At 43.3% G+C, this 24,486-nt stretch overlaps 1 protein-coding gene across 1 annotated transcript in view; it reads right to left on the bottom strand.

The window, feature by feature from the left end:
- ST8SIA5 (ST8 alpha-N-acetyl-neuraminide alpha-2,8-sialyltransferase 5) overlaps positions 1–24,486 on the bottom strand; it is a 66,412-nt gene that overhangs the window by 19,413 nt on the left and 22,513 nt on the right. The window contains exons 2-3 of the mRNA XM_008928625.2: positions 23,603–24,311; positions 9,305–9,412 (exon numbers count right to left, since the gene is read on the bottom strand). Of these exons, the coding sequence (XP_008926873.2) occupies positions 9,305–9,412; positions 23,603–23,733 (239 nt within the window). The 5' untranslated portion in view covers positions 23,734–24,311. The remainder of the gene's footprint in view (positions 1–9,304; positions 9,413–23,602; positions 24,312–24,486) is intronic.

Below are 24,486 nucleotides of genomic sequence, written 5' to 3'. Positions count from 1 at the left end.
TTCACCTTTACAGTTAATATTAGAATTTTCGGGGATCCAAAATTGATCTGTTCTGGAGAAGTGCTAAGCACTCACATCTCCATGGGGAACTGTAAAAAGAGAGACTGTCCAGGCATCTCCAGCAGGGCCTCCAAAGGCCAGAGGCATCTAAAATCAAGCAGCTTCTGAATTTTGCTTTTTAAGTTGATCCAGAAATCAATGTGACAAAGCAAGGAAAAAAGAAAACCCACAGAAAGGAGAAAGGGACTATAGTGTGTGACTGGAAAAAGTCCAAGAGCCTCCCAAAGCAATCTGCTGGTAACTGGGAACATTTCTATCCTGTCAAATGCTGCTTTAGGAAGTGTCTCCTTCACCTCTCCCTGAGGTTTTCACTACCTCAGCTTTGCTAAATCGCCAACCAACCAATTCTGTGATCCAGTGAGGGGCAAAAACCTTGAAAATAAAAAGGGAAAGCCCATATTTAAAAGGTAGCAGGAGGAGAAAAATGAATTCCTAATAAAGAAGTAAACTGATTACTGTCAGAAAAAAAACAAAAACAAAAACAAAAACACAATAGCTCATCAATCTTTAAAAAATGTGACTCCTTGAAAATGTGTTTTCCTAGTCTTCAAGGCAAAAAAAAAAAAAAAAAGAGTTTTTTAGAGGAAATTATGTATTTAAAGTGTTCCATAATCCATGACAACTCTGTGAAAAGACTTCCTCAGCCTCCCTAAGGGAGATCTAACTTGAATCTTCACCTGGGCTCTCACCAAAAGGCTTGGGCTCTCCTTCCAGCTCAATCATTCACCTGGGCATGGAGCATTTACTACGGAGCAGCTGAAATCCACTGCACTGGCACAGCTCCTGTAGTGCTTGTCTTGTTGAGATGGAGCTGAGAAACTTGTGCATTTTGAAAGCTGCTTCAACTGAATTTGGATTAAGAGCTCACCTGCCTGCCCCAGACCAAAGCCCTGTGTGCATGTACTCCAGGTAACTTCCCCAAACTAAACCAAAGTCTCTCTCTAGACAGCATCATAGGACTGGGTACTGGTCACAGTTTGCCAGGGCTTAAGGAGTCCCCTTTGGCTGTCAGTACAGGCAATCTTTTCATCCTTCTGAAATGCTCCTTTTTTTTTTTTTTTTTTTACTGTCTTTCGCGTTATCAATTCTTTAGTTTGGTTCTTCGAGTCAGACAAGGCTGGGACCCTAAATGTGCATGTTCTACACAATAGCTAGAGGCAGGATACACCCCCACACAGCACTCAGCACGTTACACACCACTGCTGCTTCTTAAGATGTAGGGGGGATAGCAATGTCTATCAGTCTCACCCTTGCCTGTCAGCTAACACTGGATTTCAGTACCTTGCATGTGCCTCAGGACAGATAAGAACAGCAAAAATCTAGATTAGCATGTATTTTTATCTCCCCTGTGCACTTCTGGCTCTGCTGCTAAGTTGGAGAACGGCAGCTCAGATGTCAAGCAGCACATGCTGTCACGTGGGAGCACCACAGCAGGGGAAAGCTGGCTTCAGCCTGTGGCACTGGAGTCAAAGACATCGTTTTATGAAATGGAGATGAAATTTCCTGTGTCCCAGCCATTCCCTTTGATCGTTGCCTGTTTACGCGATCCACAAACCAAAAATAGAGATGGGAAAGGATGTGTTACCGAAGTGGTGGAAGGTTAAGGAGGAAAGGGCTGGGTAAAAAATAAACTACTTCTGGATCTGAAGGGAAATCAATCCATGAGGCAGCACTGCATTTGTAGTAGAGGTGTTCCATCAGCCCACAGCTTCGGAGAGCACAGGACTGTCCTGCAAGTCTCTAACTCTCACCACAGCTCCAGATTCCCCAGCAGAGCCACTGGGAGTATTGAATTCACCCTTTGGCACCTCGTGGAAATGCAGAGGGAGGATATATGGAAGAAGCTGGATGACACACTGCAGATGGGACACCTCCCTCCTGAGGAAAAGGCAGGGGACACTGACAGCCTTGTCATTCTGTGCTGAGAGGGGAGAAGATGCTGCTGGCCACGGGGTGAGCTCGACTGAAACTAACCCAGTGTGCCCAAGCCACTGAAAAATCATCTGGGCTGTCCTTCATAAACCCTGAACCACACTGAAGCAGGCAGCCAGTCAATGAAGCCTTCTTAATCTTAGTGCTGCTGATGCTGCAGCAGTGAGGTTGTAATCATTAATGATGCTGCAACATCATTAAGGATTTTTCAAGGCAGTATCTGGTCAATAAACTAAGAAAAAAAAAAAAAAAGAAGATTCCTCTCCTTCTCCCAGGAGTGTTCATGCTATTCATTTGCTTCACAGCAATTCTCCTCCTGTTACAGACACGGAGGCAAATTAGCAGAGGCAGTTCCCTGGAGCACCAGCCAACCTCTTCCCACAGAAGTGCTTCATGTTGTTCTTCCCTGGAATACAGCTTTTGCACAACACCAGGCTCTAACACAAGGAACATGGGTTCCCTCAACCCCCAGAGATGCCCTTTAAACCCAACTCCTCCTCTTGCCAGGGTCTGGTCCTGCTGGGAGTGTTTGGAGACCAGGCCCCCGTGCTTTCCCACAGGAAGCATCACTCTCACCCACTCCCTGGGCTCTGAGAGCTCCTTCTGCCTATTAACTCCCACTCTAAAACATGTAGTTCCCTGTGAAGGAAGATGCATTTGCCTGTCAGAAAGCTTAATTAGCCCAAATGGAAACCGTCCTCCCCATCATCCTCCTCGGTCTGATCTCCAGCTAAGAAGCAACGGTGTAGTTCAGTTTATTTTGATTTAGGCTCTTGATTAGTGACAAATGACAAACCTGACTACACTGCTTACTCCTTTTGCTACAGGAAAGGTCTGTGTTTCAGCTTTACACAAATGACAGTCAAGTTTTATGATCCATAAAACAGAGTTGATGTCACCACCAGAATGTCCTGTCTCTTCACTGGCTTCGCTTCCCCTGCTGAAATATAAATAACTTTTATCCCTCAAAGGTCACAAGTCTACAGGAAAACCAATGCAAGAATTCATGGTTCTTTGCAGTAGAGAGCCCAACTACAAATGAATCACACCAAACAGCACAGCTGGAGTGTCCTTTCTCAGGGCACTAGTGTGTAGTGGACACCACACACCACTCACTGCTCTGTGTGCACTCACCTCAATTGTATCTTTCAAATCTACAACACTTTTCCAGGATCAAATCCTGGAAACACCACACAACACGAACACCACACAAGCTGCAAGTGCTCAGAGGGGATGGGTGTTTTATGGCTCTCAGAACTGAGTGCCTGGAAATGAGATGCTATTCACTCTGTAATTTTCCATTTTTGACTGAGACTTTCTTCTTTTCTAACCTTCATGTCCCCCATTGCAACCTCACTTCCAGCTGAGCAGCCTGCTGAGCTCGCTGGTTAGAAACACATTTGGTTTCTCAGCACACCAGCTAACTCCTAGGTCTTTGATCATCTGCAGTTGGGCTGCAGCTGCTTTGATCAGAAGTAAGCTTTTCTTGATCACACTACATGAATAGAAAAGCCCAAGACTTCAATCCTGCCTTCAAATGACGCTTGGGTTGAGACACTGATTAGTCTGATATGTTGAACAAAGGTTTTAAAATATAATTGAGTGTAATGGTCAGGCATCTTTTAAACAAGATTTAACATCTTTCCCCCCACAGAAGCTGCCTTCCCATTCATTTTTCTCGCTCATGCAGTGCCAGTACTCGACATTGTTTGCCGTGAGGCTGCAGAGCATTGCAGGAAGGATTCCACCTACCCTGCAGGAAAAACAAAGATCTTTCCAAAAATATACATTATCCAGTGACTAAGAAATGAGAATAAATGAACCAAGCCCTGCAGGCTTCCACTAAATACTTATTAAGAGTGCTGTCCAATTATCAGTGCCTGCTCTCATCAGTATGGGCAGATCCACAGCCAGCCTCGAGTCTAGATTCACCTCCCCTATTCAGGAACCTTGCAAGTGGGCCAGAGCACACCCCCCAAAGCACATGGGGACTCATATCTGGCAAGGTCAGCGTGGGAACTTCAGGCTCCCCACATGGAGCATATCATGGCTATAGAGGCTCTGGAAAACTCACCCAGAGTAGAATACAGTAGGTGCTGACTTCACCAGAGGCCGCTGTGAGTGAATGACCAAATCCCTCTGGCCTTTGCTTCTGTTAATATTTCTGTGTGGCAACATCAGAAACTACAAGATTTGGTCAAAAGGTTTAAGGGCTTGACATCAATGCAGTGATTTTTCTCCCTCAAAGAGTGCTTCCTATCACTTCACATGGCCTGTTCTCCCAAGATTTCTTTGGGAAGGCACGATCCCCATTTGGCAGGTAAAGAAGCTGATGTAGATGTTGATTGACAGGATAATCCATGGTAGATGGGAACAGAGAACTTGGACTCTCTTTTTGTAGACCCTACCTAAACCATAACTACCACCGAGAAGAGGAACAGTCTGATGGAAATCATAATGACCTTTCACACCACACCTTGCTAAAGAAAATGCCTGTGGATGTACCAATGTTAAATGAGATCCCTCTGCTCTGAGAATTGGCAAATGAAGCAGAACTAATTGAAACTTCACTAAGGCTGTGGCACAAAAAATCACATTGCTGCTTGTGTTGTTTCTGCTGTTTGATAACCTGAGTTGACTTGCCCGCAGCAGGATGGTGCTTGAAAAACTGAGCTGAGAGGGAAGAAGCTGTGGGCTCAGTGGAGGAGACTGGAAGAGCAGTGGTTTTCTCTTATGCAGGTTGATGAAAACATTTGACTGTCTCGTCCTCAGAGACAACAAATATCAAAAGAGATGTTTCACATTCCTCCTGGCTACCACCTGCTGATGACAATGTCACTGGCAATAACTGGTTTAAATCCTTTACCATCTTCATCTCTAGTGCTAGTAGATGCATTAGATGTCTAACTGATCATGAACCTTCAGTATGTGTATGTAGGTAGGAACAAAATATGTCACTATAAACTGTGTCAGGTAAAAAAATTTAAATGTAAGCAAGCAGAAATGGCCATACACCTTCCTATACATTGTGTGGTAATAGCTCTTCTGAACTACTGCATCCAGTTCTGACATTTCATCTTCGAGGGTTCAAGATGCTGGCAAGAGTTACAAAAGGACCTGTGGAAATTATATGGATTCTAAAAAATTATGAGAGGCGTATGACGCCTGATCTAAACATATGGTGACTGAGTAAGGAGATACTGCACCAGGAAGCAATTACTAGTGGCAGGAAAGTTTTCATACAGTATAGCAAGGAAGCCTGGAAGCTAAAGATAGAAATGGCATCTTTAGTTCAGGTTTTCTTTCTAGAAGAACCAGAGTAATTAAAATTCAGGAGCTGGAATTCCTGTACAGGGATTCACTCTTCCCTGGAGATTCACATAGCTGAGGTTAAAAGCTATTGATTCATGAACCTCCTGATCATCCACTTAGGATATTTTGAAATATCCTTAACAAGGTCATAAGTTTTTCTGGGTTTTGATAATGGCAACAGAAATGTTGATCCACCAAGGCAAGAGCGGTTTACCAAGATACCCTGCCTATTTTCCAAATTAAAAGATTTTTACTTTCAGAAAACCAGAAGTGCTCCCACTGACCAGCCCTAAATTCCCCACTGTGCAATGAGTGAATGATGTACTGCAGAGAACACTGAACTGTAGTTTTAGGGACACTTTGGTGCTTCTTTTCTTTCACCGTATCAAAACAACGCTGTCTGCTGACAAGCAGCAGTGGAGTGTGCTGCAGGGAGCCCTATTTTACCAATTGTCATTTCAAAACCCTCCAATTTTTAATAAACTGCTGTGTGGCTGTTTTAATCAAGCCCATTCCCATCACTCTGACTGAAATAAGCTGCTGATGTTGTTATCCATGTGAGCACCTAGAAGGCATAACAAAACTCATGACAACACTTATACATCAATAACATCTCAAAAGCCACATTTTGGCTTATTGTTGCAAGCAACTGCTTTTTTTTTTTTTTTTTCTTATGGCTCTTCAGATTTTAATATCTTTTTATGAGAAACTCAGCAGTGTGACTTAAGGAACATCCTCAGCTGAGGATGAGTCAAAGGCTCAAGCCCTTACATTCATTCTTGTTATATGTGTATTTGATGAATCCAGTTGATTTTACTTTCTATTTTGGGGATAAAGCCTCAGATTTGTCATACTAGAGAACTGACAGGCCCAAAAGTATAAAGATCACATCTCCTCTCACCCATCAAAGGTTTCTGTGGTCTCACCACTGGAGTCCTACATTAAATCTTATCTTCAGCTCCAACAGACTGAAGAGAACAACATAAACCAATCAATATGACAGATAAATCATCGTATCATTAAGGCAGCTTCTTAGCAATGAAAAATCCTTTAGGCATGACAACTCACAATCCCAGAAAATTGCAAAACATTTTATAAGGAGAACAGAGGAATCAGGGCTCTAGGAAGTGGTTGTATATATCACTTCTTATAAACTTCTCATCATCAGATAGAACCCTTTACCTGATTCTCCACAAGGATGCTGCAAGATTTATAACACTTAGCACAAAATAAAACGCAAAAGATAGAAATATGAGTAATGGTTGATACATAAGAATCAAAAATATGCTGGTATTCAACAACTGGTTGACATTTGCATCTGAGTGGGTGTTTCAAAGTGCTGCAGCCCATCTAGTCCTCCTTCATTTGCAATCCCTGTGACTTTGGGGAGTTCCTGAGTGTTTCACTTTTACTTCACTTTTACTTCTTGCAAGAATTCACAACTTTTTGCCACCTAGAAGACTCAACAATCAGGGTGGCGAGGCCCTGGCACAGGTTGCCCAGAGAAGCTGTGGTTTCCCCATCCCTGGAAGTGTTCAAGGCCAGGTTGGACGGGGCTTGGAGCAATCTGGGATAGTGGAAGGTGTCCCTGCCCATGGCAGGGGGGTGGAATAAGATGAGCTTTAGGGTCCTTTCCAACCCAAACCATTCTGTGATTCTATCCTAGTTAAGGAGTGAATCAATTTCTACTGAAATCAGCTTCTGCTGAAATCAGATAACATACTAATCTTCATTTCTGTCTTTCTTGATCATTTTCATGTAACATTTAATCTTCACTGTTCACTGGTTTTGATATGGCCACTATTCTCATGAAGTCTGGCTGTCTTTCAATTCTAATGCACTTATTCTTTCAGTGTGCCTTTGCTTTGAAGTCCTTCATTTTCATCTAAGAAATCACTCCTACAGAATGAGTTGTCAGTGTCTCTACATCCTGTATTAAGTTATGTAATTAAAAGATAAAGAGTAGTTCTAGAATATGTATGGGTTGATACCACTAAGCATGAATAAACATGTGTCTATATATGCATATATAAAAGATATGAACTGATGGAAAGCGTATTAATATATATTTCAATCAATAACTTTAACCACCAAACCTTTGACAATGAGGTGTTAGCACACAGTAACCTGCAGAGCCATGCAGTGAAAGGTATTTACTGTGCTTATGCTGACATGTAATTAATTTTGTGCACTTCAGACATCTCTCTGGAGTCCTGTAAATATACACAAGTAAATTCAGTTCAGTAAAATGTAGTCTGCAAGTTTTCCATTCAGTGGAAAGAATTATTCATTAGAGTAAGGCTTGTTTTCAATTTATATCAACAGCCTGAAGTTGGGTGTCAGATTAAGACTCTCAGGAGATGCCTAGTGACAACACAGTAAGCAAGGTGATCAAAGATAAATAGTAAACAACTTTTGACATGCAGGAGTCACCACACAGTCTTATCTCCACATTTATGAGGTATGTTTTTATTTTCCTGTATTCTCAGCTTTCATACAGTAGACAAAAGCATAAATAACATCTATAACACACTTATGTATGAAAATATGTTGCATCCAGAGTTACCCCTAACTCAACACCCCCAACTGTCAGCTCCACTGTCATTAACATTGAATCACAGAATGTTCTGAGTTGGAAGAGACCCACAAGGATCATCAAAGTCCAACTGCACAGGACACCCCAAGAATCCCACCCTGTCCCTGAGAGTGTTGGCCAAACACTCCTCGAGCTCTGGCAGCCCTGAGGCCGTGGTCACTGCCCTGGGGAGCCTGTTCCAGTGAAGACAGAGACATGTGTTGTGTCGTGACACAGAATGTGACATATGCATTTTTATTGATACTATAAACTTTTATTGATGTGATAACCTTTTAAGTTTATATCTAGCTTCTGCAGTTTCAAGCCTGCAGTTTGAGTTTTTCGTGTAAGAGCCACTTGCATCCTCAACCTCTTTGTCCTTGAAGAGGCTGAAGAGACTGAGAATAGTCCTGTGGTTCAGAACCTCACAAGGATGTATTTTGCATTCAAGGGTTTTGGTTCCCTGTCCTGCAGTCAGTGATGGTTCAATTGCCTCCGTCAAAGGTGTCTTGAGTGGGAAATCTATATTAATTTATTTTCTCATGCCTTTAAGAAGATATGTGTCTTTGTGTCACATTTAGTTCTTTTATATGCCAAGTGCCTAAATTGAAGACTTCGTATATACAGACTATGTGTGCATACACTAAAAGTGCAAAAAAATAGAAGATAAATACATACATACATACATACATGAACCTTTTTTTCCCTTGCTCTGAGTGAAAAACTTCAGCCTAATTTGGTTCTTTTTATAAGGAGTCTTAACTAAATAAATTAGCAGAGCAGCAGACAACACTTGTACAGGATCACAGTACAGCAAGAGCCTTAACAAGAACTGCAGCATTGCTGCAGTTCAGTGACAGGATGATTTTTGGCAGGTTAGACTCCGTAATATCTGCTTGCCTTTGAAATGCTATCAGCTCCACAGGTCTGGTTGTGTACGGTTACAAAATGATAATACTTTGAATAAATAAGCAATTTACTCAGAGTTTTATTTTATATTAAAGGTATTAATTTAATTTAATTATATTAAAGTTTTATTTTATATTAAAGGTAAGGTCCTTTGAATTATTGGTGGGGTTTTTTCTCTATCTTACAGTCTTTTTAAGATTTCCCTGCTACTTATTGAAATTGATACCACATGTGACAGGATTTCTAACCTCTACAACTGACCATGTTCCGGGTAGATAGCCCAAATACTCACCCTACACCTGTGCCTGAGTTTATGCAGATGGCCTGTGATAGCTGTGGAGCTCTTTAGGCACAACTGCTGCACTTGGGCACCCCTGAAATCTTCTGTGCTATGAGCAGCAGTGCCAAACAGCCAAAGCACGCTGCAAATCCCATTTTTCATACAGCCTGTGCTCACATTTATGGCTCATACAAGGAGAGAAATATCTCTGTAGTCATCCCCTCGGGTGTTGGTACCTGGTGCCTGTGTCACTGCCACTCTTCACTGCTCCGTCATCCGTGAAATTAAAGGTGCCGGTCCAATTTGCCAATTCCTCTCCATTCTGCCAGCTAAACTGCAGCCCTCTAGCAAGAAAATGAGGCAGTTGATATTTGATATAATTCATTAGGTCAAGTCTATCAGCATGAGTTCTCATGTCCTATTTCTTAACATAGAAATGTGACTACGACACATTCACCAAAACCAATGAAAAGATACCAAGAAGCACATGATATCACTTTACTAGTAGCAACAATTAATTTTCACTTCCCATAGACACTAAAAGTCCTTGGCTGAAAAGAAAATCAGGCTCCCCATCCAAATTTGAAGGCTCACTATTCATCTGTGCTCAGAAACAGGATACATATGTGTGGAGTGGAGCAAGGTAGAAATTTCATTCCAAAAGACACAAGGGCAAAGAGCTGGAGATGTGGAAAACTGCTGCTCCAAATTTCAATTTTACATCTACAGTAGTTGTTAAATGTGATGGACACTGGGTCCTTCCTCTAATTTGTTGGCCATGCTAGCAAAGGATTTGTCACAATATGTTGCTTCTTTTCCCTGTTTGGACAGAAGACATTTTTTAAGCCAATGCACAACGTAATCATCACAACTCCCTGTTTTCCAAACTTCCACAAATTCATTCCAAGCTCCATGATACCTGCAGTCTTCTGGAAACTACACCTACAGTTAGGTAGAAATCTAAAAATGCTAAAAAAAATATTGGACAACGGTCAAATCCTTCCCCTAGCTCAGAAGTCAACAAAAACGAACCTTTCAGATTGTTATTTTTAGACTTCTCCATTTTAACCCAATTTCATTATTTCAGAAGCCTGGCAGCAGAGTCGTGAACATTTGGTGCTGCCAATACTGAAAGTGAACTTTCAGCTGAATTGTGTGGAGATGGTCAGGGAATAATCTCCCAGCACACTTTGTCCAAAAGAAAGGGCATCCAGGACCCCTGTAGTTTTTCTGGTCAACAGGCTTATTACAAGGACTGGAGAGTCTCTCAGACCACATCCACCCTCTGGTCTAATTGGCAGCAGTATAAGCACAGGAAATCAGGAAGGAACAACATGGGGTGTTTAAATATGCCCATGGGACTCTCATGAGGTTTAACAAGACCAAGTGCTGGTGCTGCACCTGGGTTGGGGCAGCTCCTGGGATCAATCCAGGCAGGTGATGAACAGATGGAGCAGCCCTGGGGAGAGGGTCCTGGGGGGGCTGGTGGGGGAGAGGCTGGACATGAACCAGCCCAGAAACCCCCTGCCCTGGGCTGATCCCACAGCGTGGGCAGCAGGGCAGGGAGGGATTCTGCCCCTCTGCCCCCTCAGGTGAGACCCCCCTGCAGAGCTGCCTCCAGCCCTGGGGAACAACAGCACAGGGACGTGGAGCTGCTGGAGAGAGTCCAGAAGGGGCCACAGAGATGCTCTGAGGGCTGGAGCCCCTCTGCTCTGGAGCCAGGCTGGGAGAGCTGGGGGTGTTCACCTGGAGAGGATAAGGCTGCAGGGAGACCTGAGAGCCCCTTCCAGTGCCTAAAGGGGCTCCAGGAGAGCTGGAGAGGGACCTGGGACAAGGGATGACTTCCCACTGTCAGAGGGCAGGGTTAGATGGAAGGCTTATTGGGAAGAAATTCTCCCCCATGAGGGTGGTGAGGCCCTGTCCCACGTTGCCCAGAGAAGCTGTGTCTGCCCCATCCCTGGAAGTGTCCAAGGCCAGGTTGGACAGGGCTTGGAGCAACCTGGGATAGTGGAAGGTGTCCCTGCCCATGGCAGGGGATTGGAATAAGATGAGCTTCAAGATGATCTTTTAATCCCCTCTCAACTCAAACCAATCTTGGATTCTGGGATTCTGTGAATCATATCCAAGTGTGTATACATTATGCTACAATGGCTACAGGGTAATTAAGTGCTCTGGATAATCAGGGAGCCCCACACCTTGTATGTTGCTCTGGCAGTTTTTAATCAGCTGACACTGCTCAAGGTACAATTTCTGAGTATAATACTGGCGTGAAGAAAACAGGAGAAAATGACTAAAACACCTTCACTCTGAGGCCTGTTGAAATACACACTTGTGATTATCTCCCATGCACCACAGTCTAACACATTTTTTGCCACACTGTAACTGGTATAGAAACATGCATCCTTTGAATATATATCTTTGTATAAGACATCTAAATATATGGCCTTAAAAATATCTTATAATTGCTAAGGGCAGCTCTAAGTGATACATGGGGAGAGAAAACAGAAGTGTGGGAAAACCAAGTTGGAATCATACTTTTTAGTTTGATTTAATTTACATATTTGAGGCTCAGATATTTGCTTCCAAACTGAAATAGAGAGCATTAATTCAGATAATTAGCTGGTGTTTGTGTGTCCTTCAGAGGTGAACTCTCCTAAAAGTATAGCCAGTATTCAAGCAGATTAAATGAAGAATTAAAACATTCAATAAAGTCCTTCCCTTTTCTATGTCTTTACTCCACATGTAACAGCTGGAAGGAAATCTAAGCAAATGCCCAAAGGTGGAGGGGGGTGAATCTGTCCATAAAGCAAAACAAACAGTAAATTACTCTTGAATGCCCTCCTCTCATCAAGCAGTTTTTTGGGAACAATGTGCACTGCAGCAGGGGCACCAAGTTTGAAGGAGGACATTCACATTTTGGGTAAGATCCAAGAGGAGGTGGGAAGACTAACGCTGAGGAATGGCAGATATGTCTTATGATGACCAGCTTAAAATACTTGGCTTTGAAATGGCAGGAAGGGGGATCTAATTAAGGTACAAAAATATCTACCAAGGGCAAGCAAGGGTCTGAGTATGACACCTTCTGTGGTGAGGGTGAAGTAGAGAGCTGTGAGCAGAGCTTATAGAGCCAGGAGAAATCCAAGTGTGCAGCCCCTAACCAGGCAGATCACACAGGGCTCTTCTTCCAGCAGGTGCTCCAGAGATTAACAACACACAGGCTTATAGATACACAAAACACACCACCAAAGAAGTGCTGCACAGCTTCTAGGACTGTGTGTCTCACTGTGAGTCTGTAAGGCTGAGACCAAGCTGCTGCTCTGCATTTTCTGCAGTGGTGGTACAATAAACCTCCTCCTCATGGTAAGAACAACTTCCATGAACAATGGTTTGTAGTATTGGGACTGAGTAGAAACCAAGGATGAGACATTTAAAAAACACTGACCTGAATTAATTCTGTTTCTAACAAGATTACTGAGAGCTTTACCATTGATTTTGATCAGCCTTGAGTTGGGAGAATTCAATTTTTAAAACATAAAATGTTCTAATCCTCTCAGTTGTGAATTCTAAGTGTCCATAAAAGCTGCCTGGACAAATTTGCAAACAGTCTGAGAAAACAGAAAAGAGACTTGAACTGCTCCATCAGTATATTTCTTTGGCATATTACTGCAGTTAAATTCTACCACATTCATTCTCAGCACTAACTACATTTAAACTGGTAAACAGAGAAGAGGCAAATTAATCTTCTGTGAATCAGAATTGCAGCACAAAAGCACATGCAGGATGGAAACACAGAAAAGGAAGAGAAAAAGCAGCAGAGCATAAAAAAGAGGGTAAAGAAAGATTAAAAGAATGGGAGGAAAGCTGAGGAAGTGACTCAGACATAGAGGTCTACTATACGATTGAGACAGTTCACGTAAAACAGTTTTAAAAAAAAGAAAAGAAAAGCTAATTTTACACCTGGAATCATTACCAATGATTACCAACAGTGGAACTTTGCCATTTGCTCAATTTGCAAATTGTGATAACTTCTAAAATTACTCTGTTTTCCCAACGTGTGATGCTGATGACGACTTCATAAAAGATGTAATAGCCAGAAACACTCTCAGTGCAGAGATGCTATGTTTTGCCCATTCACTGCAAGGAAATTGCTCATCAAGGAAGATGGACGTCATTTATGGACATCATTAATCACAGAAATTACCCCTAACAAATAGGAGCATGAATAATGTTGTGCCTTGCGTTGGAGAAGCTCAGTGAAGTTGGATGTCTTAGCAACAAAGACCTGAGTTCCAGGTAAATGTCAAAGGAATATTTTGATCCTAATTGGTAACTGTAAATGTTGAATCAGTGTGTGGCCAAATAAACAGTGGCGTAATGTAAGAATAGCGGGAGGGGGTGAAAAACCAGAAAATTAACAAAGCAGCAGTAATTCTGAAGGGCTTGTCAAAACCGGCTGTCAGGAAACAGCAGGACGCAAATACTAAAAGCCTGTTGCTGCAAACCAAACAAAAAACAACTCCCACACAAGCAGAGGTTTTAATAGCCGAGGATGTCAGGTAATTATGAGGTTTTTGAACTACGAGGCAGGAACGAACGTGTGGATGGGTTGCAGCAAGAAGCTTTGTATCCATCCTGCTCTCACACTGAGATCCCACCTCAGGGGGGTCTCATTGTCTTTCTGAAGAGGAAAGGAAAGGTGAAAATTCAGTTTAGACCAGAAGGCAAAGCTTTAAAAGGGGGCCATTCTACAGCTAATAAATGAAGAAGACCCAAAGGGCTTTAAGCACAGCTGGAGGTCCTGTCTGGGCTCTGTACAGAGAGCAGTCCATGACCATGCATGCAGCAGAATTTATTCAGGGAAGATCCATGGCCTTTCAGGGCATAAGAGCTGTTTGAAGCAAGTGGTTGAGTAACACAGCAATCAGCACCTCTGGGTGACAAGGACAGAGTGGCAACGGGGGCATCACAAAGGTGGTACAAGGAGAAAGCACCTGCCACTCCAGTGAGAACCCATTCCCCAAATACCACCAGCTCATCCCATTTAATCCCAGCCAACAGGCTATTTCCACTCATCTTTCAAGGTGACAGCTACCACTATCCTCGTCCACTATCCACCAGAGGCAAATTAAACCCAAAAAACAAGCAAAACCAGATAGAAAGTGATGTTGTCTTATGTCAGTGATGCTAAGCCAAGACCTGACTCAGCCTGCTGGCCTACACAAGTGGTCAAGCAAGGGGAAAAAGAGAAGTCTATAGCCTCCTTTTTAGAAGGGGGAAGGAAGATATGAATGTCTCCAGGAGCAAGGCAAAATACTTCATTTTCTTTCTGAGCTCCCTCTATTTCTTGTCTTCACTTTTCCTGCTCTTGCTTTCTAGCAGTTCTCATATTCCTGCTCTGCATGCATTCTCCCTAGCACTGTACCTCAGTTTCCCTCTTTCATAATTCTTGTGCCCTTGAAGAGGAGGAACTGAAGACTTTAGTGTTAAATGATTGTGCTACTCTCTTTGAAAACGGAAAGTGATGCCCCCAGCCTATTAACAGGGATGTCACAGAGGTGTTGGAAAGTCAGATGGTTAATCCTGCCAGAGATCCAATTCCTTCTTTCTGCAAAATAGGGAAACTATGACTCACTGTTGTCCACAGGGTGTATGGAAAATAAAACGAAAGCAGTGGTATGCACGAGTGACCTGCAGATGAAAGTGATTGAAAACACTCACTAAAATGGATCAGAGAGTAAAAGGAGGTTGGGTAAGGGGAACATCAGGAATCTCCAGGGTGACAGACTGCTGCACAAGTGAAGACAAGCATAGCAGCCAGCAGAGATAACAGTAAGAGGAGATTTGGATTAAAAACAAGGGTCTCTTTTTATTTTGCACAGGCCAGAAACAGCAAGTTTATTTACACTGCACTTGAAAAGACCTCAGAGGTGCTCAAAAGGAGTAAAGTTACCATGAGGTAACAGTGAGACACTGAGATCAAACCCAGCCCAGCAGAGTCCAGTCAGATTAGCCTCTGTGTCCAAAACCTCTTTCCTGAAAAAAGGGCCAGGCTCAGTCCCTGAAGACAATGAAGTCAGATGACAAGGACAAGGCAAATGCTAACCTGAATGATTTAATATCACTTCAAACACCCCAATCCATTTTGAAATAAATATTCAAAGCACAGCTGTCTAGAAAGACACAGCACAGATGAAAGAAAGAAACATAAATCTGCCTATAGCAGTCCAGGTCCAATTCATCTGTGCTATATAATGCCAGAAAAATACCATGTGTCCATTGGCTTCTTTCAGTTGGGAATCCATGGGCACAACCCTACTAGGCAGGGCACAAATAAGTGAAACATTCCTGGGGCCAACTCATGTCCTCGAGCAGGATGCTGTCCTTTTTATGTGAGTCCATATGAAAACTCACATTTCCATCCAGTGGAAGCAGCATTGGATCTGACCAGTCTGGTCTAGAAAAATAGTTATTTCTCCAGTAAAATTAGCAAAATGCAAGTGTTAGTCTGGATACATGAATCCTTCTAGTTGCTCCACTAATAGAGATCAGCCTTTGTCTCAGTGACCTACAGCTTTGCAAGTTGACTGACAGTGGGTAATTACTGAGCTGATCACTTGCCATCTTACTGGGACAAGATTATTAAAAGGTTTGGAAAATGTTTGAAAACACATGGAAGAGCAGGAATGGTATATTCACAACAGAAGGAAGAAATGAAATAAAATAGGTCCCATGAAAAACAAAATACGGATCGAGGATGTGGGAAATGAGCACATCTGGTTACAGCACTCACTTGGCCTTACATTATTATACCAGGGACAAGTTTGGCTCTACGTGTTAGAGGGAAATAATAGTATTAAAGTGGTGGAGGAGTATATTTTGACTAGTGCAAAAAGCAAAACTGAAAACATAGGTGGGAAGCTTCTGGATTATAACCATTATTAGACAGAAAGAGGTTTTGTTTCATGTATCACATTTCTCATTTGGGTTAAGCCTTGCTTTAGATATTCACATGCAGTGTCTGAAAAACTCGGTCCAAAATCACTTCCCAAGAAGAATAAAACAGACTCAACACCACATTCAACTAGTGGGCTTACAGGGGATGCAATGTTGACTAGGACACCAAGAACATCAAAGGATGCCTTTCAAAGCAATGAAATCTTACCTTCTCTCGTCTGTGGCTGGAAGACAAACGCCTAAGGAGTAATAGATGATCTTTATAAATTCTATTTGTAATAAAATATTAAATGATTAAAATATTATTGTTTGTAATACTTAGGGGCAGCACAAAACCCACAACAGAATGAATTGATGGTGAGGCACATGGTTTTCAAGAAAAAAACCTAACAAACTATCAAGCCCCAAGCACAGAGACTCGCAAATATTTTCAGATACCAACAAATTTTTACATTTGAGATGGTATCTCACTGCAAAGATGCCTGATGCAGGCTGAGTACCACAAGCAATCTCAGCAAAGCACTAGAGATCTGACTAAACTAATTGCTTTGTATCTCAAGTACTAATATACTTAGCATCAGGTCAAGTGTCCCTACCCTGCCCTGAGGATTCATGCTGAAAACAATGAAGAAAATGCCATTTAGAGTCAATGGCTGTGTATCCAGTACCAGGCACAGGAATAGGCAATGCTCCCTCTCTCCATGCACTGAAGTGGATGGCACAATCTCCTCCTACCACTTAGCAAGCCCTCAAAACTATTGATGATCTAAGATGTTCGGCTAGGACTGTGAAAAGCCTAGCTTTGGCTTATTTGTTCTGATGGAAAATGCCATTCCAGTGACAGAGGCTGCTTTTACGGTTTTCCTCAAGAGAACTAAAGCATAAAACCGACTAAATAAAAAGGACATGGAAGGACAGTGACTATCTGCAGGGCTGATGAAAAAGCAAAATGTATGCAAGCAACAGAGGGCAAAGATGCCTCAAAGAAATAAGAGGTTAAGTCCACAGTTTGCCTGAGGGAGGCATGGACTGCTGAGCAATGAATGCACTTGAATTAAAAATTAAGAGATGAAATGAAAAAGCAATCAAGGGTAAGAATGAGGCACAGCGAAAAGTAAGAAAATACAAAGCCTTGCACAGTGATTATGTCTGAAACAAATCCAGCAAGTGTAAGAACCATCAGGGATCTCCAATCAGGTCAAAAACAGAAGACCAAATTACCAGGTCAGCAACACTGGTCAGTGGCCAAGGATGTGATCCCTCTCAGCTGGGGCTGTGGGGGACTCAGGTGTAGAGCAACCCAAAATAGGAGCACTGGGCTCCAGGTTTGGTTTCCTACAAAGAGAGGCAAGACTGAACCTTGCACCTGCTCGCACACATAGATGCCAAAACGGTGATTCTCTTCAAAACAACATAAAACAAGTTGATGGCAGGTTATAACAGAGATGTTTTTAACAGAAATGTCAGAGGGGTTAAAACCACTTTGGATGAGAGGGTGTTGAATGCTGGGTATTGGTAAAACTGAACCATTACTTTGTCATACAGAGTGGTTTTGCTATCTTAAAAGCAGACCTGAAACATAACAGTCCTAGAAGTATGGCAGGTCTAGAAGGAGCAGGGACACAAACCCTGTCTATTTGCTGCATCAGGGCCATAGGGAGCACTGCCAGGGAGCACAGGAGAGGAAATAACATACCCTCACACTGTGGTACTCACACTCTGTACTCTGGTACACCACTTGATGCTTTCCTTTAAAAGCAGATTAAAACTCTGGGTCAAAAACTCCCCCTTCTAAGTAGCAGAAGGAAAGACTTTGTTTTCAGGAGCATTGCCTAAAGAAACAAACAGCAGCAATGAGAATAGAAATGGAATGACCAGTGGACTGGTGACTGCATCCAGCTCTGGGGTCTCAGCACAGGAAGGACATGGATCTGCTGCAGCAAGTCCAGAGGAGGCACCAAAACGATCAGAGGGATGGAGCAGCTCTGCTGTGAGGAGAGACTGAGAGAACGGTGTGTGTTCAGCCTGAAGAAGAGAAGGCTTCAGAGTGACCTAATTGTGACTCCCTTCCAGTACCTGAAGGGAGCTGACAAAAAAAGAGAGAGAAACATTATTACGAGAGCATGGAGGGACAGGACAAGGTGGAATGGCTTAACACAGACAGAGGGCAGGGTTAGATTAGATATTAGGAAAAAACTCTTTGCTGTGAGGGTGGTGAGGCACTGGAACAGATTGCCTGGAGAAGTTGTAGATACCACACTCTTGGAAGTATTTAAAGCCAAGTTGGACGGGGCTCTGAACAATGTGTCCTTGCAAGGTGCAAGGTGTCCTTGTCCATGGCAGGGAGCTGGAATGAGATTGTCTTTAAGGTCCCTTCCAATCCAAACCTTTCTGTGATTCTATCATTCTGTGACTTCTCAGGCAGCTGAGTTTATCTGCTCGCTGCTGGTTCTGCCCCTTCCATCCCATTGCCATCTCTCCCCTGATCCTGTGATCCCCAGTACAGGCTCCAGAGCTCCTCTGACCTCTGGGGAGGTGATTCAGCTCCTTGTCTTTGCCAGGTTAGTTAGGCACAACAGGGATGCCTGCACCCCAGTCCTCATCGCCTTGAAATGCCCTTGGGAATACCTTGTAGAAAGATCAGCATGGCTGGATTCTCAGCTTCTCCTGCTATGCCAGGTTAGACACAGTCACTTTAAGGTGATGGCCATATTCCATAAATACACAATTTTTTTTTGTATTATGTGTAGTTTCAAGACTTTGCTTTGTCCTGAAGTTTGCAGTGCTCTTCTCTGAAAAAAAAAAACCACCCAAAATCAAGACCTGCTTTGTAGCTTTGTGAGGGATTCATCAAGGTGACTCACAGGATACATGTCATTTCTCTGGCATAACATTTCCCTCTGGTTAGAATTGGAGGCACAGAGCTACCTGACCACAGAGATGACTCACTAGGTGACCTTCAGCTTATGTCTCCTGGGGGAAATATTTCAATGAAAAGAGACTTTTTACACTGGGATAGGTGGTCTCAGGTTATAGTTAACACCTCCACAGGGTCTTAGGAACAGTCCAGAGGAGCACAGGGCAGGAATGGGGCAGGAGCTCTCAGCTGACCTGAGTTGCCTGTAGTTCCTCAAACAACCAGTTTAGGACAAAATACAGCTCAGGGCACATGCAGCCTCTGCAACTCCTACTGTTGCTGGTATAAGTACAACATGTTCTTGTGGTACAGGACAAATGATCTCTCGAGGTGTAGTCCAGGATTATTTTCTGTAGGTTTATTCTGTGTGTTTATTCCTTATTTGCCCATACAGTGCAAAAAATTATCATAAGCTATCTTTCTTATGTGATAAGGAATGTCTAGGAGTTGATTTGCAACTGTTGAATAAAAACTACTTCAGATGTACAAAAATGGTGGTATTACCTGAAGTCATGAGACTCTGATATTAATTAGGGCATACACAGACGTAAGAGCAATGTTTTATTCTCATTTAAAAGATGTAAAGCTTTCAAACAATGCAGGCTGCCTGCATGGGAAGGTTTTCTGCCTCTTGCTGTGTGATTCTTAGAGATATTGTATGTACCCCCTCTGGCAGGCCCCAGGGTAATCTATGTTTAGAGTCTTTAAAAATTTTGAAAGTGTGTTCTCTTCACTTGGCTAAAAAAAAAAAAAGTCGTTTTAAAGGTGCAGTTTCCCTTCTTCAGCTAACACTCTAACACTCACCCTTTAGAGAAGTCAGGCTGGTAAAACACCCAGAATTTAGTGAATTTCCTGCCAGTAGAGTATTGGCATATAGGAAAGTATTGCTCTGATATTTTTCCCTTGCCAAGAGGAAGGACTGTTCTATTGATGTCTCCCATGCTACAGGTTGGGAGATGAAGACAGATTTCAACATTTTTTTACTGTAGTGGCAGTTTCCTGATGTAATCCAGGATTATTCCCTGCTGGCCAAACAAGAGTTGACAAAACAGGCCAGCCCTCAGCTGAGCTTCTGATTCAAAAGAAAATTCAACTGAAAGGCGAGCACTGGAAAGAGGAGCCAATACCAAAGCAAGAGGCAGCTCTGGATTTAAGCAGAAGTCCACAGCATTTAACCCACTTTAGCAGATCAATGCAGTGGATTTTTAATCATCACATTAATCCTAAAATAAAAATAATTACCCCAGAGATCCGTATTAAAGTCCCTTAATTATATCTCATTTCATCATCCTTTTTTACTTGGGATCAGAAGCTACAGGGACCGGAGCTCCCCGATATCATTCTCCAGCTTGCAGTTTTTCTCTCTTTTGTTGGGACTTCAACTGCCACTACAGGGATGAGGCACTGGCCCTGATGAAAGCACCCACGTCCATCCCACTTTGGGGAAAACTGAAAAAGGGCCAAAAAAAAAAGGCGGGCAGGATTCTGATTTCCAGTGACCCCTTTATAAAACAGCAAAGGAAGGAACAGAGAACATTACGCGGTGGGTGGAAAAGGTGTGAATGCCTAGAAATTCAATCTCTGCATCCTCCCCTTCTTCCAGCAATGCCAGGAGCTCATCAGTATCTCATAAGGAGAAAGAGAGGACTTGACCAGAGGCTGGGCCCCTTATCAAATTTCACTGAGCAGAGTTTATTTCCTCTCCTGTCCGCAGTCCTGCCACCCCCACAGATGCTTTGGGAACATGGCCATGGGCAAACACAGACCATGAGCCTCCAGGGAACCTCTATGGACAGTCTCAGGTGGGATTTTGTGGCGATCAAACCAGCCCATTCCCTTCTTTTAAGGGCATCTGGCATGGCACAGCTTACAGTCAGCTTTCCCATCTTTCTCCCAGAAAAGGATGGCTTTCTCCACTCTGCTTTCTGGGACCAGTCCTGAGCTTATGCTGTCCCCTGCACTGAGCCCAAGCTGCTTGCTTTAGGTCAGATGCCCTCTGCCTTGCTGGCCTTTGCCCATTTCCACCATCTTCTTGCAGAGAAAAGAGCTACCCCGTTGTTGTATTTAGACTCAAAAAGCATTGTACATTTACTGGAGTAGCAGTTTTCAGGTTTCTCTAAACACACTGGGGAATTTCTTCCCTCTGCCTTGGGAAGAGTCCTGAGGGCCTGTTGCTGTTGCTGGTGTTGGGATGCAAGTAAAGGCCATCACCAAACAAGCAGCACATGGAATCCCAGTGAGTAAATGGCTGCAGGTTTAGGCAGTGTCCCCAAGATCCAGCTTGGCAAGTGGCACCAGAGATATAAATATCCCACTTCAGCTCTGCAAGGATCCTCTCCAAAACCACCAGCTCCACCGTGGTCCCTGAGGGACCAGTTATAACCTGTCCAAGGAACCTCACAGTCAGCATTGGCCTCTAGGACGGGACTTAGCACCAGAGGTTTGTGAAATAAAAGAGTAATTAGAGGTTACAGCTACCCCTGCACGGAGCAGGTTGGAGTCAGACTGCCTGGGAGTGGTCACCAGAAGGTACTTCAGGGCGTTAGGACTGAGAGAGGGAAAGGAAAACTGAAAAAAGTAACTTCATGATAACCTCATGGCAACAATGCAGGCTGCTACATAAATCACCTTTCTGTTGTCAATAACTGGCAGCCTGGGACTGCCATGTCCTGCATTCTGATTTCCATGAAAGATGGGAGCTGCCATTTCCCAGCTGAAAGGAGCTGAGGGGCTCTTTCCCTGCTCTGAATGAGGGGAGGGGTGAAGCCCTCTTTGAGACTCTCTCACATGATTTAAAAAAAAAAAAAAATCAGAAAAAAGGAAAAGAAACAAATAATTACAAGTTGGAATTATAAATAAATAAGCAATAAAATAAATAAATAAATAAAGAGCGTTTTCCAGTCCAAGTGATGAAATGCATGCACATGTCCCTGCTTGAGCCACTTTGATGGCAGAGGGCTCAGAACCAGACTTTCTCCTTTCAATCCTGGGAATTGGACATCAGTCTTTTTTCATTCCCTGATGATGACAGCAGAGGCTCCCAGGGCACAAGGCAGGACAGAGACAGGCCACAGAGATCACTCACTGGAAGAGTTTTGGTTGCATCTTCTCATCATTTTATCTTTACTCTGGCATTTTTCATTTCAGTTTGTGCTTGGGATCTATTTCTCATTGCTCTGATCCTGTTTCAGTCACTTGACTTAGAGAAACAAGGATTGCTAGGGCTGCCAGACCTCCAGCATAGATGCGAAAAACTGAGAAAATAATGCAAGATGAGACCTCAACTGGCCATAAAGTCAGACCCTCAACACCAAGGCAGCTTGGCACTACCTCTTTCTACCTACCAGGTTCCTGAAGCCCCCAAACATGGAGATTTTATACCTCCTTGGATAACCTTTTTCTTTAAAAGTTTTCCATCTGGTTAAATTCAAATCTTTCCTGCTACAGCCTACGACTATGACTTCTTATCATGTCATCAATCTTTACAGACATGTATTTATTGCCTTCCTCCTGTCAGAAATAGTTTGGGTATTTCAAGGCAGTTATCATATCTCCCCTCCTTTTTCTCCAACCAAACAAAGATGTTTTCTACACCTCTGCTCATTCTTGCTCCTTCCAAACGAGAAAGTCACATCTTTCTGGAACTGAGGTGCCCAAAAAGCAGACAGAGCCCCCAGTCAGAGGGGCTGTGCAAGGCACACAAGTTTCTTTGTGGATAAACAACACTCCTGTCTATACATATTAGTATCATGCTTGTTTTTCCCTCCCAGAGAGAAATGTTTGCTGATTTGCCAGCATTTTGCTTGCTCTTGGCACAAGGCAGACAACTACACGGGTTGCAAACAAGGCAAGAACCAAACCATTGATCTCTTCTGGCAGAATGCAGCTTAATTCCAGTAAAAAATTCCACAGCAGCTGCCTATACTACTGAAACCCATTTACCTCAAAGCATGAAAGATGCACATTCCTCTTCATAAAATCATACAAGCTGTAACTCCTCAAACTAGATTTAAGTAAAGCAAACTCTGCATGGGTCAAGGTTAAACACTTAGAGATCCCCACTGGTGTTTGCTGTGAAAAGAGCAGTACCATTTTCAGATGAAGGACTGATGTGCTCTACAGCAGGGCAGTCTCAGCAGCAGTTCATAGGAATAAAACAGTGAGAAAATAAAGCGCTCCCTCAGTTATTTGCAAGAGTATTATTGCCACTTTGACTTTAGGAATTGCATCTGCATGTTTGTTTCTAAAGACATTAAAATCTAAGCAATGAGCATGCTACCTTAACTCAACCTCCCCCCACCCCCTGAGGTATTTCAGCCAGAACTTACACAGAGTGGGAATCCCGTAAGGCAGGACCTGATCGGGAGCAAACACTCAGGTGGTGCAAGTCACTTTAAGGTAAATGCAACCTATATTTTTGCGACAGCTGAGGATTAAAATATAACCTAAGAAACTCACAAAACGTTGTATTCTGCCTGACATTCTCCAGCATTCATAATCTAAGACATTACAGATGCCAGATGCACCTTCCTAGATAAGGTGTTAATGTTGTCAGCACAACACCGGGAAGTGGTTTGTACTGTTATAATGGTTTGGCTGGAGCTCTGTAGCTCCCACCAGTCCTATCAGACAACTTTTCCTGTTCCCCAGAATCCCCCCTTACCTTTTGAGATAGTTTCCCCCATAGAGGATCTGCTGCAGCAAGGTGACCACAGCAAAGGCGCAGATGAATATGAAGAACAAAGTTCTGTTTCCCAGCAAATCCCGGCTTGACGAAGGGTCAGTGTATCCCATCCTTCCTAAAAGCCACTGAAGCTCCACCGGGTAAAATTCAGTTCATTGCCACCTTCATGCCCTTCTTGCCGGGAAGCGGAGGGGAAAGCTCGCTGGCTTTTCTGTGAGCAGTCCAAGGACAAGGTATCCCATTGTTTGGTCCTGCTGCCCCTTCCTTGCCCCTTTTGGATGTTAGCTCCAGGACTGTGCGTAATGGCTTGCTTCCATGGTAAAGTTTCCAGGAGATTCAGACGTGGGTAACATCTAAAATCATCTCTCAGAGCTCTTCCAGCGCAGGCAGCTTATGCTGTGAGAGAGGCATTCTGTTCCCTCTAAGCCTCTCTTGAAAACCCGCTGCTAGCAATTATCTACTTCAATCCCATTTTCATATTCCAGATGGGGGAAGCTGCAAATAAACCAGAAAACTGCAGCCAATGGCAAGCACGGGGCTCCGGCAACCTGCGTTGGAAACACATAGTCGTCAGCTCTTCTCCGCTTCTGCTCAGTGATTCCAACGAAATGTGCTCACAAGGAGACGTGACTGGGGCGTGCTATTATTGAACAAGCATGTAACAATCATGAGGGTTTCATTCAGTCCCCTGCAAAAAAAAAAAAAAAAAAAAAAGAGAGAGAAAAAAAAACAGAAAGAAAGAAAGAAAAGGAAAAGGCAGCAGCAGCAGCAATCTGGTCAGGCTATCAGGAATGTCAGGAAAGCTGCATTCCGTGCAGCAGCGTGCTGTCCCTGCCGTAGCATTTGCATGCGGCATGCAGTGC

This window comes from Manacus vitellinus, unplaced genomic scaffold (assembly GCF_001715985.3).
Source record: "Manacus vitellinus isolate BGI_N305 unplaced genomic scaffold, ASM171598v3 scaffold_42_pilon, whole genome shotgun sequence".
NCBI lineage: Eukaryota > Metazoa > Chordata > Aves > Passeriformes > Pipridae > Manacus > Manacus vitellinus.
The sequence above is the reverse complement of the archived record's forward strand: the minus strand, read 5'-3'. Positions and strand labels throughout refer to the sequence as shown.